This window comes from Anomalospiza imberbis, chromosome 17 (genome assembly GCF_031753505.1).
Source record: "Anomalospiza imberbis isolate Cuckoo-Finch-1a 21T00152 chromosome 17, ASM3175350v1, whole genome shotgun sequence".
NCBI classification, from domain to species: Eukaryota; Metazoa; Chordata; class Aves; order Passeriformes; family Viduidae; genus Anomalospiza; species Anomalospiza imberbis.
The window spans coordinates 13,514,505-13,529,418 of record NC_089697.1 but is presented as its reverse complement, the minus strand read 5'-3'; the positions used below and the strand labels follow the sequence as shown (position 1 = coordinate 13,529,418).

At 47.0% G+C, this 14,914-nt stretch overlaps 1 protein-coding gene across 2 annotated transcripts in view; it reads right to left on the bottom strand.

Annotated features, from left to right (window-relative positions):
• Positions 1–14,914, bottom strand: part of ATP9A (ATPase phospholipid transporting 9A (putative)) — a 47,197-nt gene that overhangs the window by 6,260 nt on the left and 26,023 nt on the right. For both annotated transcript variants that reach the window (XM_068208084.1, XM_068208085.1), the window contains exons 15-25: positions 12,592–12,753; positions 9,040–9,132; positions 7,989–8,072; positions 6,939–7,109; positions 5,081–5,179; positions 4,735–4,824; positions 4,017–4,161; positions 2,934–2,998; positions 2,025–2,180; positions 1,628–1,692; positions 778–886 (exon numbers count right to left, since the gene is read on the bottom strand). In XM_068208084.1, the coding sequence (XP_068064185.1) occupies positions 778–886; positions 1,628–1,692; positions 2,025–2,180; positions 2,934–2,998; positions 4,017–4,161; positions 4,735–4,824; positions 5,081–5,179; positions 6,939–7,109; positions 7,989–8,072; positions 9,040–9,132; positions 12,592–12,753 (1,239 nt within the window). The remainder of the gene's footprint in view (positions 1–777; positions 887–1,627; positions 1,693–2,024; positions 2,181–2,933; positions 2,999–4,016; positions 4,162–4,734; positions 4,825–5,080; positions 5,180–6,938; positions 7,110–7,988; positions 8,073–9,039; positions 9,133–12,591; positions 12,754–14,914) is intronic.

Below are 14,914 nucleotides of genomic sequence, written 5' to 3'. Positions count from 1 at the left end.
ACATAAGAGACAACATCCAAGTGAAACCAGATGGAGACTTATTGAGGCTCTGGAAAAACAGGCTGTGCTTCTCAGAGTATCTGTTTAACAGGAATCCTTGAGGGAAAGGATCTGGGGAAGACTCAGTCCACCCTTTCCTCCAACTGAGAAAGATGTTCCCAGGCTGCATACCCCAGTTATTCAAAACATTTTCCAGGAGGGAGAAAAAAAAATTAAAAAGGAACCTAAGACAAGATTTACCTTCCTGGTATTTCTATGCTAAACATAAAATAAAGTTTTCTTTGTTTAAGGAGAAGGACCTGACTTACATGCTAAAGCTACAAAAATGGCACAGCAAGCAAACCTTTAGATCATGCTCCAGTCAAATCTCTACTGAAGAAACTCTGGGATAACCCCCTGCCCCCATCAAATGAGTATATCCCTTCCCCTCTTCCATTTTCTGGCTTCAGGACAGTGCCAAATCCCCAGCAATTTCTCTTTCCCTTTATTATGGAACAAATTGGTAATATTAAATCCCTAGAGTTTCCCACAGAATGGAACTTCTACTTGCCCAGCCGTTTCTAATAAATTGCATTTCATGCAGCATTCAATAAACAACTGCCAGGAATTCTTGTTCTATCTGTTGATTGAAATTTGACTTTAACAGAATTTTGCTTGAAAATGCCTGATAAAGTTCTAGACCTCCTGGCAATATATTTGACTTTACACATTTACAGTTTCAAATCAAGATGAGGATCTTGCCTTCAAGCAAAACACACAAACAAGAGTGTCCCATACCTTAAGAAGATCTTTGTAGAGCTCTGGGTACAACATTGCAACTTCAGATTTCACATCCTTGTCCAGGACAAGAGAAAACACGGGAAACATGGTGTAAATTGTGGAGTACCTGGGAAGAAGGCAGGAGACCAGTAAATTATCTCAGGTGGAGATGAGCAAACAAATGCTAGGCTCCAGAAAGGAAATACCATATTCTTTAAGTGCCCAATAATGTACACATTATAAAAACTGGCAAATGGAGCACACAAGAGTTCTGCAGGTAGGGAGAAACCATCAGGACTGGCCTTTTGAGTGACTTTTGATCAGGAACACTCATACACAAGTGACTGGTTCAAGTACTGCAGTGGGCTCTTAAAGGAGCCAAGGACTGACCTGTGCCCATCCAAAGTCTGCTCTGCAGCTCAGGTCTGATCCTGTTTGCACCAGAAGGCAATGGAGGTGAATTTGCTGGTTTTTAAATTAAGTACTTAAAAGTATAAAAAGTCATAGTGGGATTACAGTTGCAATGCCCTGTTTTAGACAGTTTTTGGACAGAAACTAAGGTTGGGTTGTCTCTTCCTGGCACTGCCTCTCACTGCTGTGCAGACACCAGCCCAGAACAGCTGTCCCTCTGCTTCTCACTGGGATCAAAGGAACATTCCTGGAGGATGGGCTGCTCCACAAACATGACAAACCATCCTGCTGGAAGGTTTCTGCAAGTGTCTGCACTGGAAGGGGACAAGGCTCACATCTAGCTCCTGAAGCAGCGCTGTGAGCAGAGTGGAGATGTGCGTGGCTTGCATGTCAACCAGCCCAAAAGTGTCCGTTGTGCAGAGGTTTTCCTCGTTACCAGTAAAGAGTGAGCTCTTACCCAATGATGAGGAAGCCTTGGTAGAGAGGAACTGAAGCAAAGTAAAACACTGATGAGAAGACAGCCTAGAAAAGAAATTAACTCTTTAGACACTGAAATACTGTGTAAAAATACTGTTCAAACTGGAACATTCTTACAGTGGGCTCTCCCAGTTCCTGAAATGAAGACAGACTAATGGAATATCAACCCTTTTTACTCCTTTGGAGCAGTTGCTGGTATTTGTCCAATACCAGTAATTTTCTCACGTGTTTTCATATCAAAGTAACAGCCTCAAGTCCAAACCCATGAAAATGTTCAGGAGAAGAAAGAGCAGCATTCCAAATGAGACACAAGACCTTTCCTTTATGATTTGGCTTCTCCACCTCTTTTGGAAAGCCCCTCCTGGCAGCCCATTTACCTGCATGGTGCTGATGCAGAGGCTCCTGTGGATCACAAACTGGCTGAGGGCTGCAGACCTCTTGTAGCTGTTCCTTCCATGGACCATGAGCAAACGACCCAGGTGCTTGAACTGAGTGATGGAGAAATCAGCTGCCAGCGATGCCTGCTTCCCTTCCTGGGAACAAGAGCAAGGAAAAGCACAGTGAAACCATTTCAGCACTGGAAACAAAGAATATCATGTTATTATTGAGTTATCACTGACAGAATTTCCAGGAATATTTGCAGTATGTTAGGTGAGGGAGAGCATTGCCTCAGTACTTCTCCTTCCACTGTGGGTTTTAAGCAAAGAGCAAAAATATGAGGAGAATTCCCATTTGAACCTTGGCCTCCAGTTCTAAGCAATCTCCGGATTCTGATTCACAACACACATGTTAATGTGACACTCCTATCAAGTCAGTGCTGAACAAATTCTCAGTCTCGAAAGTTCACACAATTTTGGCTCACTGCAAGCAGAGTCTGTCTGCTGTTGCCAATCCAGTCCTGCAGCTCCACACAGCCCCAGGTGCAGGAATCAGAGCTCTAACCCACAGTTTGTTTTGCAAACTAATTTGAGCAGTTTTTAATTGTGCATGTAGGGTATATCTTATCAGTGTAATTATAACTCCAGCACCTGGAGCAGCAAAAAACCCCCAAAACTAACCATGAGGGTACAAATTCAGGGATTCTGCCAAGAACCAAATAATGAATTTGAACTGCTTTTAACAGTAGTCTCCTTTGTAGACAAATTATTTCTCATTATAGGGCTACTGGTCTGATGATGATTCTTGTGGGAGCTTGTTCCCTTTCTCGCACAAATATCTGAGGATTCATTTAAGAGTTGTTTGAAAACTGGCCACGGAAATTCCCACTAAAGATGAGGTAATCTCACCTTTCCTTCAACTCCAACACCACAGTCAGCCTCCTGAATCATGCTAACATCATTCCCTCCATCACCTGCAGGGCAGAGCACAAACAAAACTGGGAGTTAAGCAACAGGGGCAACCTGCAACCCCAAAGTCGTCTGCAGCACACTGGAATATTATAAGAAACACTTAACCCAATCAACAAAAGGAGGATTTTAAACAGAAATCATGAATTTAAGCTCTTAAGTTTTGTTTTAATAGACTCCCAGATCAGTGATTGATGTATTCACTTGCAGGTGGCACCATTACATCTACAATGCTGCAACACAGCTCAGATTAACAGTGGTGGTTAATATTGAACAGATGAGGTTCAAACTCTGCTTTGCAAAGATGCCACCTGAAAGGGTGATGAGGAGTTTGGCACTGGATTTCCACGTGCAAAAATTCAATCATTTTCTCTATTGCCCCACAAAACCACCGCTCCCTAAATGACCATTTCCAGGAGGTGTGACATCACCCTGGGGTTCCCGGGGTCCGTCCGACCCCCGCTGCCGTAGGTGTCCCGGATAGCGCTGGGCTGATAAGCACAACCTGTCCAGGTCCCTCAGGCAAGCTCCCAGCCACGGGTAATCTTAGCAAGCAGCTCAGCTCTTTGGTGAATTCAGCTCTTCAGTGATTTCAGCTCTTTGCTTGCTAAGGTGCCCCGGGCAGATGCAGGGAGAGAGAGAGGAGAAGGCTGTGTGAGGTTCCACAGCAGTGTCTTTATTGGCAGCTCCTGTGAAGGGTCCCAGTGACAGCTCTTCTGCCAAACTGGGCAGAAATGGGGCTTTATATAGGGTTCAGGGGTGTTGGGAATTGTCCAATAGCCAGGGTCAGGGCGAATATGACCTATAGTCTTACAGAGAAATAACGAGGGTCCGAATGTGGAAGAGGGGCTACTCTGGTCCAGTCATCATGACTGGGCATTTCTTATCTTAGGCAAGTGACCGCCAGGGAGGCCTTGCAGGGCCTCTGGCTGCTACAACGTGAGATGACGTGAGGCTGTTCAGTCAAAGGGAAGAACTGGCAGCTGCCATTCTCCGTGGCCCCTGCTGGTGGCTGTCACTCACCCACGGCACAGGTGAGCTTGCCCGTCCTCTCCTGCAGCAGCCGCACGATCTGGGCTTTCTGCGTGGGGGCGCAGCGGCAGCACACGACAGCGGGGCACTGGCACGCCAGCTCCATGAACTCGTACTCGTAGTACTTCAGGCACACCTGGTTTACACACAGCACACACCTGGCTTACACCTGCTCGGTGGGCACCAGGCTTTCTCCAGCCTGGGCTCCGGGGCTGCTCCTACTGATGCCTTGAGAGGCTCCCTAGAACAGAGGCTAGACAGCAGAGATTTAATAAACTAGACTATAAATAAACTAAATAAATACTTTATTAAGGGAAGGATTCATTAAAATTCCTTCAAAGGATATATCTTGGGCAGCACAAGAGCCTGGCCATGGCTCTGCCCAAGATGGACCCAAGATGGACAGCGTGTCACGAGTTTTCACACTTTTGTAAGTTTTGGTCCATTTCCATATTGGGGTTCATTGTCCAATTCCAGCTCCAGGGGATGCAGTCCCATCCTCCCAGGTTGCTCTCCTCCATCCCCTGTTGTTTGCACTTTTTGGGGCTGAAGCTGCAGTGGTGTCCTTGGTTCTGGGGCTGGAAAAGGATTGTTCTGTGTGCCTGAGCTGTGAGGAGAGCTGCTGACACTTCATATGGAGTTCAGAGCTACATACCAATGCAGTACAGAATGTGGAAAATATAAAAGCTAACACTTAAGGCATCAGTACCTCCAGCGAGTCCCCCGAGATGACCAGGGCACAGTCGTGCTTGCGGCGGAAGGCGTTCAGCTCCAGGTGGGCTTCTCCTCGGTTTGTCACCTGGGGGAGGATGGAACTGAGCAAGGTGTGCTTCACTGGCATGAGGAAACAGCAAGGAATCCCAGAGGGAACAAAAGGGACACAGCCAGGACAGGCAGCACACTGGGTTAGGGCACGCAGTCACAGAAACAGAAACTCGGGGTAGAAAGCTGGGTCGAAAGAATAAAAATACCCTGCTGGAATACAGTTGTGATCTCACAGCCCTCCTGTCCCAGAGTCTGGGCCCCTTCAGACAGGGGCTGTGGGTGTCACTCACTAGTCTGAATATATGGATGTCCTGTGTCCGTGTCACCAGATGAGCGTTCTTGGCTGTACACGTGGCTGTCTCCAGCTTATCCCCTGTCAGCATCCACACCTAAAATCCAAACGTTTCATGTGTTAAGTAAAGCTTAACAACCACGTCTGCAGGACCTCTGCAAGTACCACCTGCCTCTTCAGGCTTACAAAAGGACTGGTAAAATACACGTACAAATTATTCTTCTAAAAAAGCCCTAGTTTGAAACACGCAAGAAAATCCTCACACGTGAAAGAAAGCAAAGCTCTTAAAGAGCCTGAGACACAAAGGAAGTTACAAACTCTGTGGAACATTTTTCCCACCTGCAATATTTCAAGATTCTGCTGATAAACCCACGAAATGCAAGCTAAAAAAATGTGTATTTGTGTGTTAATGTGTCCCTCCCCGGCCATTTCTCAACCGGGCCCTGCTGCAGAAAGATCCCTCCTGGCCCAGCCTGAAATGTGGATGATGCAACTGGGGTTAGCTCAGTGCTGATGTGTACGTCTGGAACACACTAACTTGGTTGAGGGTTTTTTTTTTAGATTTTTTTTTTTTTTTTTAAATCTACACTGCTCCTTTTATTTTGTGCTGATGAGGGGAGGGAGTTAGAAAGCAATGTCAGCAGCAATGGCTGGGAATTCCTTCTCCAGTGTAAATATATCACAGTGAGGGTGTTTTTTTCCACTGGTGTTTTTATTCTTTCAAGCCACTGCCCAAGAATATTTAATGAAAAATACAAAAACCTTAAGAAAATCCCAAAACATCAACAAAAAACCCCACACAAAGACTCATTCATTTGTTAAATGATCTGAGGTTGGAAAGAGATTTCATCCTAACAAGACGCTCCCTGTCATGAACTGCAAGACCCCCTCCAGTGTGGATTCACTCCTCACATGCAGTGCCCTGATGAACACTGCAGTGCAAGGAGTGCTCAGCACATCCCACACCTCCACTCCAGCTCCAGCCAAGCTGAGGAGAAAGAGAAGCAGGAAAACCCTTGGGAGTGCTGGGCCAGGACTACAATATCACTGAGGAACTCTAATTCCCTGGTCTTGTGTCCCTGCTGAAGTCTCTGTTTACAGGGGTGGCCCCAAACAAAAAGCACTTTTGGAAGCTCATCCCAAGTACTGAGTTGCCTTTCCTACCTCAGCCCCAAACACACAGCCCTGCTTTGCATTCACAGCACGGCTTCAGATTTTTGTTCACTTTGCAACTTAAAGCAGAGAAACCACAACCAGGACCTCTCACCTACTTTTCTTACCCAAAAATGAATGTTTAATACATTTTTCCCCCCTTTTGCAAGGCTGACAATGTTTTCAGAGAAAGAACCTACACAGGCACCACAGCAGCTCCCTCACTGCTGAGCACAGCTCAGGCTATAGGTGTGGAATCACAGATGCCCAGAAAGCTGGAAAAAAAAATCCAGTCCTGATTCTCTTGGCTCAGACTCCCCTCTAGTGGCTACTGAAAACGTGGATATGCACAGCTCCAAGCCCGGCACGGGGGTTCACGCACCACAAAGCAAACACAGCCAAACCTGCCTTGTTTCACGCAACTCCCTGAAAGAAGAGCTGCCCCAAAGTTCCCTGTTGGACCCCTCCTCGTGTCCGCACGATTCCTTTCTCTGCCAGAGGAGCCAGAGCACGCGAGGGGATGAAAAGCACAAGAGCTGACACGCTCGTGTTAAGATTCACTACCTGCAGCACATTCTGTTCCCAAAGTGATGCTTCAAACCCCCACAAGGCCCCCCAGCTTTGAATTTCCAGCCCGTGGGACAGTGCCACGCACTCCAGAGGGTCTCAGTGCTCCTGCTGGAGCAACCCTGGGTTATGCAGACCTTAATGCCAGCGTTCCTCAGCGTCTCCAGCGTGGGCCTGACGTCTGTCTGCAGCTGATCCTCCACCCCAGTGAGACACAGCAGCTCCATCTCCATCTCCAGGCTCTCGATGACCGTGGCCACTTTGAGGGAGCGGTCGTGCACGCTCAGCTTGGCCTGGACGTAGCGTGCCTGGGGACACACAGCACAGCCAGACTGGCTTTGGGGACACACAGAACACCCAGACTGGCTTTGGGGACACACAGCCCAGCCCAGACTGGCTTTGGGGACACACAGAACACCCAGACTGGCTTTGGGGACATACAGCACAGCCAGACTGGCTCTGGGGACACTGGGCTGGCCAGCTCCCGGGGGAAGCAGTCAACCTCCCTCTGTGGCCTTCCACCTGCTCTAGGGAAAGGTGTCCCCGTGCACAGCTTGGAACTACATCCTCTTTAAGGTGCCTTCCAACCCATGCAATTCTGATTCCAGGATTCAGAGGTGGAACCTGTAAGGGCTGCTGAGCTCGAGGTGGAAAATGCTTCGGGGAGCTGTTGCTGTTTTGTCCCTAGGCAGCTCCAGGTGGGCAGCACAGGGCACACAAAGGCACAGCAGCTGCTGGAGTGGCACCTGCAGAGCCTGCAAGCAGCTCCCTCCCACCACAGGCAACACTGCTAGAAACAGTGGCACTACAGAACCCTAAGCAGTTGCACCACATCCCTGCATTAACTGAACAGTTCCCCTTCCCATTCTGCCTGCCTGGAGGAGCCAGGCAGTCCCTGGGCAGAGACCCAAACCCCACATGAGGAGCCTGTGTTGCCAGGGAGCTGCCTGGTTTATATTCTGGTTATTCAGGATTCAGGAACTGCTTGGGAGGGTCTTCCCTGGGATAAACACTTCATAGCTATCACTTGAAAAGCAACTTTGATAAAAAGAATATCAAGACATTTCAGAAAAACAATTCTAGCAGAGTTGGGAGGCGAGAGGCAGCATTATCACAAGAGTTTTGTGAGAATCACTTCGGTGACTGTTTGTTTAAAAACAAAGGAAAAAAAACAAATAAAAACTTACTTCAAAGTCTTGATACTGCTCTTCTGTCAGAGACTTCTTGGCCACGACAAGAACCCTCAGGCCTTCCCGAGCCATGTTACCACACTGCAAAGAAGGATCACATTGTAAACCATAAACTCCTCTGAAATGATTTATGCACAGCAGTGCGGAGATGGCAGTGTAAGATAGCAGGTTAAGAAAATAACCATCCCATTTGAGCAACCCCAGTGAGTCTACAATATCTGATAAAGTGCATGATAAACTCGAGAGGAAAGAGGGGATCTGCAGTAGTTTGTGACCTAGCTCAATGATCAGGAAGAAAAATGTCCTCTCTGCTACACCAGGGCAGCAAAAACAACCCCACTGATTAGATTTTCTCTGTCTCTAAGTAAAAGGCACAAGCCTGTGATTTGTAGACTTCACATCTTTGGCAACCAACTCTTTAAAATAAGACAAAGATATTATTATTTCTCTGAACACCAGAGAATCAGTAAGTGAAGCTACTTTTGAGGATGCCCCTGGATCCCTGGCAGTGTCCCAGGCCAGGCTGGGCAGGGCTTGGAGCAACCTGAGATAGTGGAAGGTGTCCCTGCCATGGCAGGGGTGCAATGGGATGAGATTCCAACCCATTGTGGGATTCCATGAACTCTGTGCCACCATTACTGCTACCCTGACAAACATACCCCGGTATAAAGCTGCCAAATGCAGTTTTGAAATCAGACCCTTCATGCTAAAACAGATCCAAACACAGAATCCAGGACAAATCTGGTGAGTGTCAGTCAGTTTTGAGCAAAACCCATTTTATTCGCAGGACTTATTCGACATTAAATCGGCTGAATTTGCCACTGACACCGTTGCTCCTGTGGATGTATTTGGCTGAGGACTAATCCAAGGAATTGCCAGGATCAGAACCTCCTGGCTTGCAGACTTTTCAGCAGTTAGTTGGGTATTTCACCCCTGCTGCAGTGGTCTGCAGAGCAGCAGGGGCACAGGGGCAGGGACACAGCGGCACGGGGGCAGGGACACGGGGACGCAGGGACACGGGGACGCAGGGACACGGGGACCCTCGTACCTCTTCCTCCAGCCAGTCGTTGTACTGCACGATACCAGCCATCACCACGTCTGCCCCCTTCATGTAGAAGGTGATCTCTCCTGTGGATTCATCCTGTAGACACAACACAGCAGCCTCAGCTGGGCTGGCATTCACAGATCTGGGGGGGCCTCGCAGAGTGAGTGATGGATTCTCGGCACAGCAGGCACAGAACTGTCTGCTGTGGGGCAGGTGAAGGGCCACCAGCTCAGCTTCTTGTCTGGGGCCAGAAGGAGATGCCTACTCTATTGCAACTCAGCTCCTCACAGCAGGAATTCATGCTTTAGACAAGGGGGATCAGCGTTTTAATCAGCATCTCCACACAGACAGACCCCTCCCAGCCCTGCCTGCCTGTGCCTCCAGAATAACCTCGAGCCCTCACCTTGAAACCTGACTCTCTGCTTACCTGAAACAACAGAACAGATGCACAAAGCACTGCAGAGTAAAAATCACTCTGATTTACCTGCTCTGTTTACACCATATGGAATAATCATAATTAGAGCTCATGCTTGCCACAGAAAGCTTAGATTGTTGCCTGCCTTATCTGATACAAGGTGTTTATAGGCTGCAAGCAAAACATATTTACATTACCACAAATTAAAAAGTCCCTTCTAAGGCAGGCAGATATGTAAGAAGGCCACAGCTCTGAGTATTACAAGCTAATGGAAACCCTGGCAATTCCCTCAAAGGAGATGAAACTATGAGTAAGGAACAAACTGCCCTGTAAACCTAGACAGCCACCAGGGATAGGAGGAAAACAAACTTAAAATGCAAAACCAAAAAGCCCAGGAAGATCTGAAATAAACAGCTGTGAATGAAGGGACCAAAGTACTTTAGGAATAAGAGAAATGAAAGAAAACCAAAGTGCATACTTCTTCATTCTCTCACCTAATATTTGGGTGAGTCTGTTCCACCATTACAGAAATCGGTGGTGGAGGTTCTCACACATGAATAGGTTAAAAGTCCTTAAGCCCCTGGTCCTGTGGCACTGGCAAAACAGAGTCTAAATCCACATTAAAAAAAAAAAAATTGGCAAAATGTAGCAGCTGATGTGGACACTAAAACTGCAAAGAAATAAAATGTCTTTGCTGAGGAAATGAAGAAGTAGCCAAGGATAATGAAGCTCCTTTGCTGAATATTTCTGCCAAGCTCACAGAGAGATTCACAAGGAAGATGCTCATAACTGAGCCCAAGTACGGTTTTCAATTCCTGGAACATCCAGCCCTCACAGAGTGATACACATCCCACATCCCCAGAGGAAAACGGGTGTCACTCTTCCAAAACTACCAGAATCTGCTTAAATAAAACACACCACTTCTGCCAGTAGCCAAAGGTAAAGGTTTATCTATGAAATTATTTGATTAAAGAGTGTCTAACAACATCTCTGTAGGAAACTGAATAAAGACTGCACTTCCCGTGCTGCAGAGCTGGCTCAAGATAGTTTAGATTTTTTGTCCAATATAAATACTGTATCAGCTATCTCCTTGCATTAGTCATTTCCTCTGCCCGAGTTCAGGAGGAGGTTAGTGCGTTCTCAGATCATGGCAACATCACTCTATAAATCTGCACACAGATTTGCCAGTTATATTGTTTTGGGGAAGCATCTTTTTCCACCATGGTCTGCCTCTGGCCACGGTTCAAAGGCTCCTTTCAATTCCAGATATGACAATAGCACTATCTCTGCTCTACAACAAAGATCATTCCACATGGGTAAGGGGAAAAAAAAACAAAGAAAACGAAGAATGGAAAATATTGTGGTCAAACAAACAGGCCTTCTTCAAAGAGGAAGATAAGTCAGTGCACACTATGGTGAGGAGGCTGCTTGGGTAGAACAGGGTTTCTTAGAACTGAAATAATCAGGTACAGAAATGACAGTTGAGTGCAAGGAAACACTCAGATATTGTAAAAATATCCCAAAGCAGGCAACATCTGCCACTTGTTTCCACTATTAACTATTGCTTTATTTACTAGAAGTTGTGTTGAAGGAGATCTTTTGCCAGGGGCAGAGCAGACAGGATGTGCAGGGACATGGTGTCTGCAGGACAGCACTGCTGGGCTGGACACAGAACTCTGCTCACACTCTGTCCCCAGGCTGGGCAGGAAGCCTGGCAGAATTCTCACAGGGCTCTCGAGAGCCTGAAAATTGCAGTTTCTAAGGACAGGCAATACCTGTGCAGGTGAGCAGGAATGTTTCCCTTTGGGTTTGGCTCACTGCAGTGCTGGGTGCAGCTTCATCTGCCTCCCTGGCTGTATTTTCTTCTGGATGCTTCGTGCTGCTCTCTCTCCCCCTGCTTCTCTTTTTTAAACAAGCAGCACAGTTTAGGAGATGCACTGAAAAGGTGAACACCCTTCAAGTTGTGGATCAAACCAAATGGAGTGCCTACACATATAAATATTTAATTGAAGCAAATTTTTCTTGGTAACTACCTACTTATAAATGTTTTTGTTTGGTTTTTAAATGGAAATTAAAACCCTGCTTGAAGATACAATTTTGGAGTATACAGAAATGTGGCAAGGTAATACCCAGGCAGACAAGGTCTGCTACTCAACCCTAATTCTGCACAGGGCACACACACAGCTGATTTTAGTGGCTTGGAGCAGCTGAGTGGCTACAAAATAAAGACAATTCACAGAGAGGGATCAATGCTTCTTTAAAGGTATTTACAGTCAGGATCTAGGCCTGATGTTGCTCCCACTGACCACAAGTGGGAGTTTTGCTGGTTTTGCCTGAAATACAAATGACAAAATCTAAACAGAGAAGTACAAACTAGAAACCTTTTTATTTCTAGTGGGGGAGAAGATAAATAATAGGTAATTTAAAAGGAATAAACTTCAAATCAAATAAGGAAAAAGAAAAAGGAGCACTCTTATACTCATGATAAGAAAATTTTAGGGCATTCACTTCAGTTGTACATAAAACCACAATTTAATGAAACTCACCCTGGCTTTTGGTTTGTCCACCTCTTACACCTTTGATAAAATAGCATTTCATCAAAAGCTTGCACTTGCAATATAGGCAATGGGGAGGGAGGTTCTTTAGTCCTCCCTCTTCTATTGATAATATTTTTATTTTAGGTCAGGCAAAGATTGCCCAGAGTCTCCACATAATTTTCATTCTAGAAGTAATTAATTTGAAGGATTTACACTGGCTGCACTGACCTGGATACACACTGCACTTGTTGCAGGTATCCCCTGCAGCACAAGGTGTTTGTGGGAACACTCAGTGTATGTTCAGTGCATCCCCTGGCTCTCTGAGCTCCCAGATTTAGCACAGTGATTACCCTGTGCCAGCTCAGCCTCTCAGCTCCCTTCCCCTGCCACCCCTGCTCTTGGCCACGTGTTCATATTCCAGAGCCTTCCAAGAGTGTCACCTCGTGCTGCCCAGGGAGGGAGTGGATTTCCTCCACTGCTGATGCAGCCCCTGGCTGCCCTGCTGTGCTCTGGTGACACCTCTGAGCAGGAGGCCAGCCCAGGTGCCCCCAGGCTGCCCCAGGTGTGGCTGTCCCCAGGCAGCCCGGGACCGGCAGCCCTTACCCGCACGATGATGCCCATGCGCTTGCTCTCGTAGGTGAAGGGGAAGATCTGCAGGATGGTGAAGTTGAGGATGTGCCCCCCTGGGCTCCTCAGCTGCACTGAGGACTGGTCTCTGCCCACCAGAGTCAGGCCCACGCTCTCTGTCCACTGCACCAGGGCCACCTGAGAGGAGAAGGGCACGGTGAGGGCTCCTGCCACACCTCCTGAGGGGAGGGATAGCAGGCTGCAGAGAATTCATCAGTCATTAATTCACCAGTCATTAACAGTGCCATCAAACAGATCCATGGACAAACACAGGTGCTCCTCCATGGCTTCCCTAGCAGCTTGTTCCCCACTCAGACCCTTCCTGCCAGGGTTTGGGCAGCCCAGCCCGTGTCTGATGCTGCTGTGGCACTGCCAACATGTCCATGGTCACCTCCCTGCCTTCGACTGCCACGTTCCACTGGACACCAGGAATTTCCCCATGGAAAGGGTGGCCAGGCCTTGGCAGGGGCTGCCCAGGGAGGTTTGGAGTGCCCATCCCTGCAGGTGTCCCAGGAATTCCTGGAGGTGGCACTCAGAGCTCTGGGCTGGGGACAAGGTGGGCACTGGGCGCAGCTGGGACTCGATGTGCTGGGAGGGCTTTTCCAATCCCAATGTTTCCATGATTTCATCCCAAAGGACAACCCCCAGCAAGGGGGAGGCACTGGAATCCTCCACCCAGCCCTAGGGTGCCCAAACCTCTGTGGGCACGTCTGGGAAACCTCTTAACGAATACTTACTTTTGGAAAGAGCGATTCCCAGCTTGCTGTCTATGCAATTAAGAATTCAAAATGACACATTCACCCTGGATTTACAATTTCAAAGCCAGAGACACTTAATGCAGCACATTAAAAATTCATATTAAAAAAAACCCAAACAAAATGAGCTCTGTGGTATTCTCTGTGTTCAGTAGTAACAGCTCATCAACAAATTTCAACAATTTTGCAGTGATCAGCAAGACAGCTGAAGGCTGGCTCAGACACTTCTTAGCAGAGAACCCTTCTCCCTAAATATTAAAAAACAAATTTTAAAAAGCCCCACAAAAGCTAAAAAAAAAAAAAACCCCAGATTGTTCAAGGTTTAACTGAACTGAGGTGGGCATCATTTTGATTGCCGCCTCTACTATTTCAGGACCTACAAAACTGAGCTCTCTGCAAGCTTTCACTCAATTGCAACCAGAACCATGCCAGAAGACCAAAGCCTTTATTTTGCTTCCCTGAGAATGCCCCAGAGTGCCCAGCTCAGCTGACACATCCATCTCAGCCTGAGCTTGCTGAGATTTAACTCCAGAAGCTGTCTGGGCAGTAACAGATGGAGCAGCAGCTGACACGAGCCCATCTATCACTGGCCCCCAGAAAGGATCAAGGGATACTTTCCCTAAACAGACATGAAATACTGGAAGTGTTTTACAATGACATTTTCAAAGGCACAAGAGTGCTGGGCACATGGTTGCTGTCGACTTGAAGGTTAATTATCCCTTCTGCTTTTCAGGTTCTGCCTCTACTGCCTCAAGTGACCACAAATACCTCAATTAAAAATGAAATTGTTCTTGGAAAATCACATACAAGAGATACAAATAAAATCAGAACCTGTAAATACCTGCACTGAGTTAAGATTTTATTAATGAATTGATACAACTGGGACTAACTGAAGCTTTTGTGAACTTGGCTCCTTTTCATCCAAAAGCTTAAAAGAGAACCTAAACCAAACTTTTCCTTTCACAAAGTAGTCTTAAATTGTCAGATTAAAAAAAAAAGTAATTGAGCTGGCTTTGCCTTGAAAGACCTTTAAGTCAATTTGAATCAATATTTGGCTTAATATTAACAAGTTTGTGCAGGCTTACTCACAAAGATTATGACAAATCAAAGGCTCTTTCAAGCTTATCTTTCTCAAAAGTTTCTTCAAACCATCCACAGTGCATTAAAGTGTGCAGTCAGATAATCCTCCTAGCAGCCTCCCAGAGCAGAGATGGAGCTTGGCTTTCTGATACTCTTGTTAATAAAGAATGATTGGGAATTATTCCCAGCATGATGCTGCGTGATGTCCAGCATGTGCAGCCCTGGCTCCAAATGCCTGGAGGTACAAACCTCTGCCCAGCTCGGCCTGTTAAAGATCTCCTCTGCACAGACACCTCCTCCCTCCTTCCCTGCCAGCATCTCACTGCAATCCCATCCAGCTCTGAAAGCAAAGCCTTGTGCAGAGGGACAAACGGATGAGCAGCACGTCGGAGGTGGCACCAGGGGACACCACCACCCATGGCACCAGAAGCACTGACAGCTCTTCTGGCAGTGTCTGCCACTGG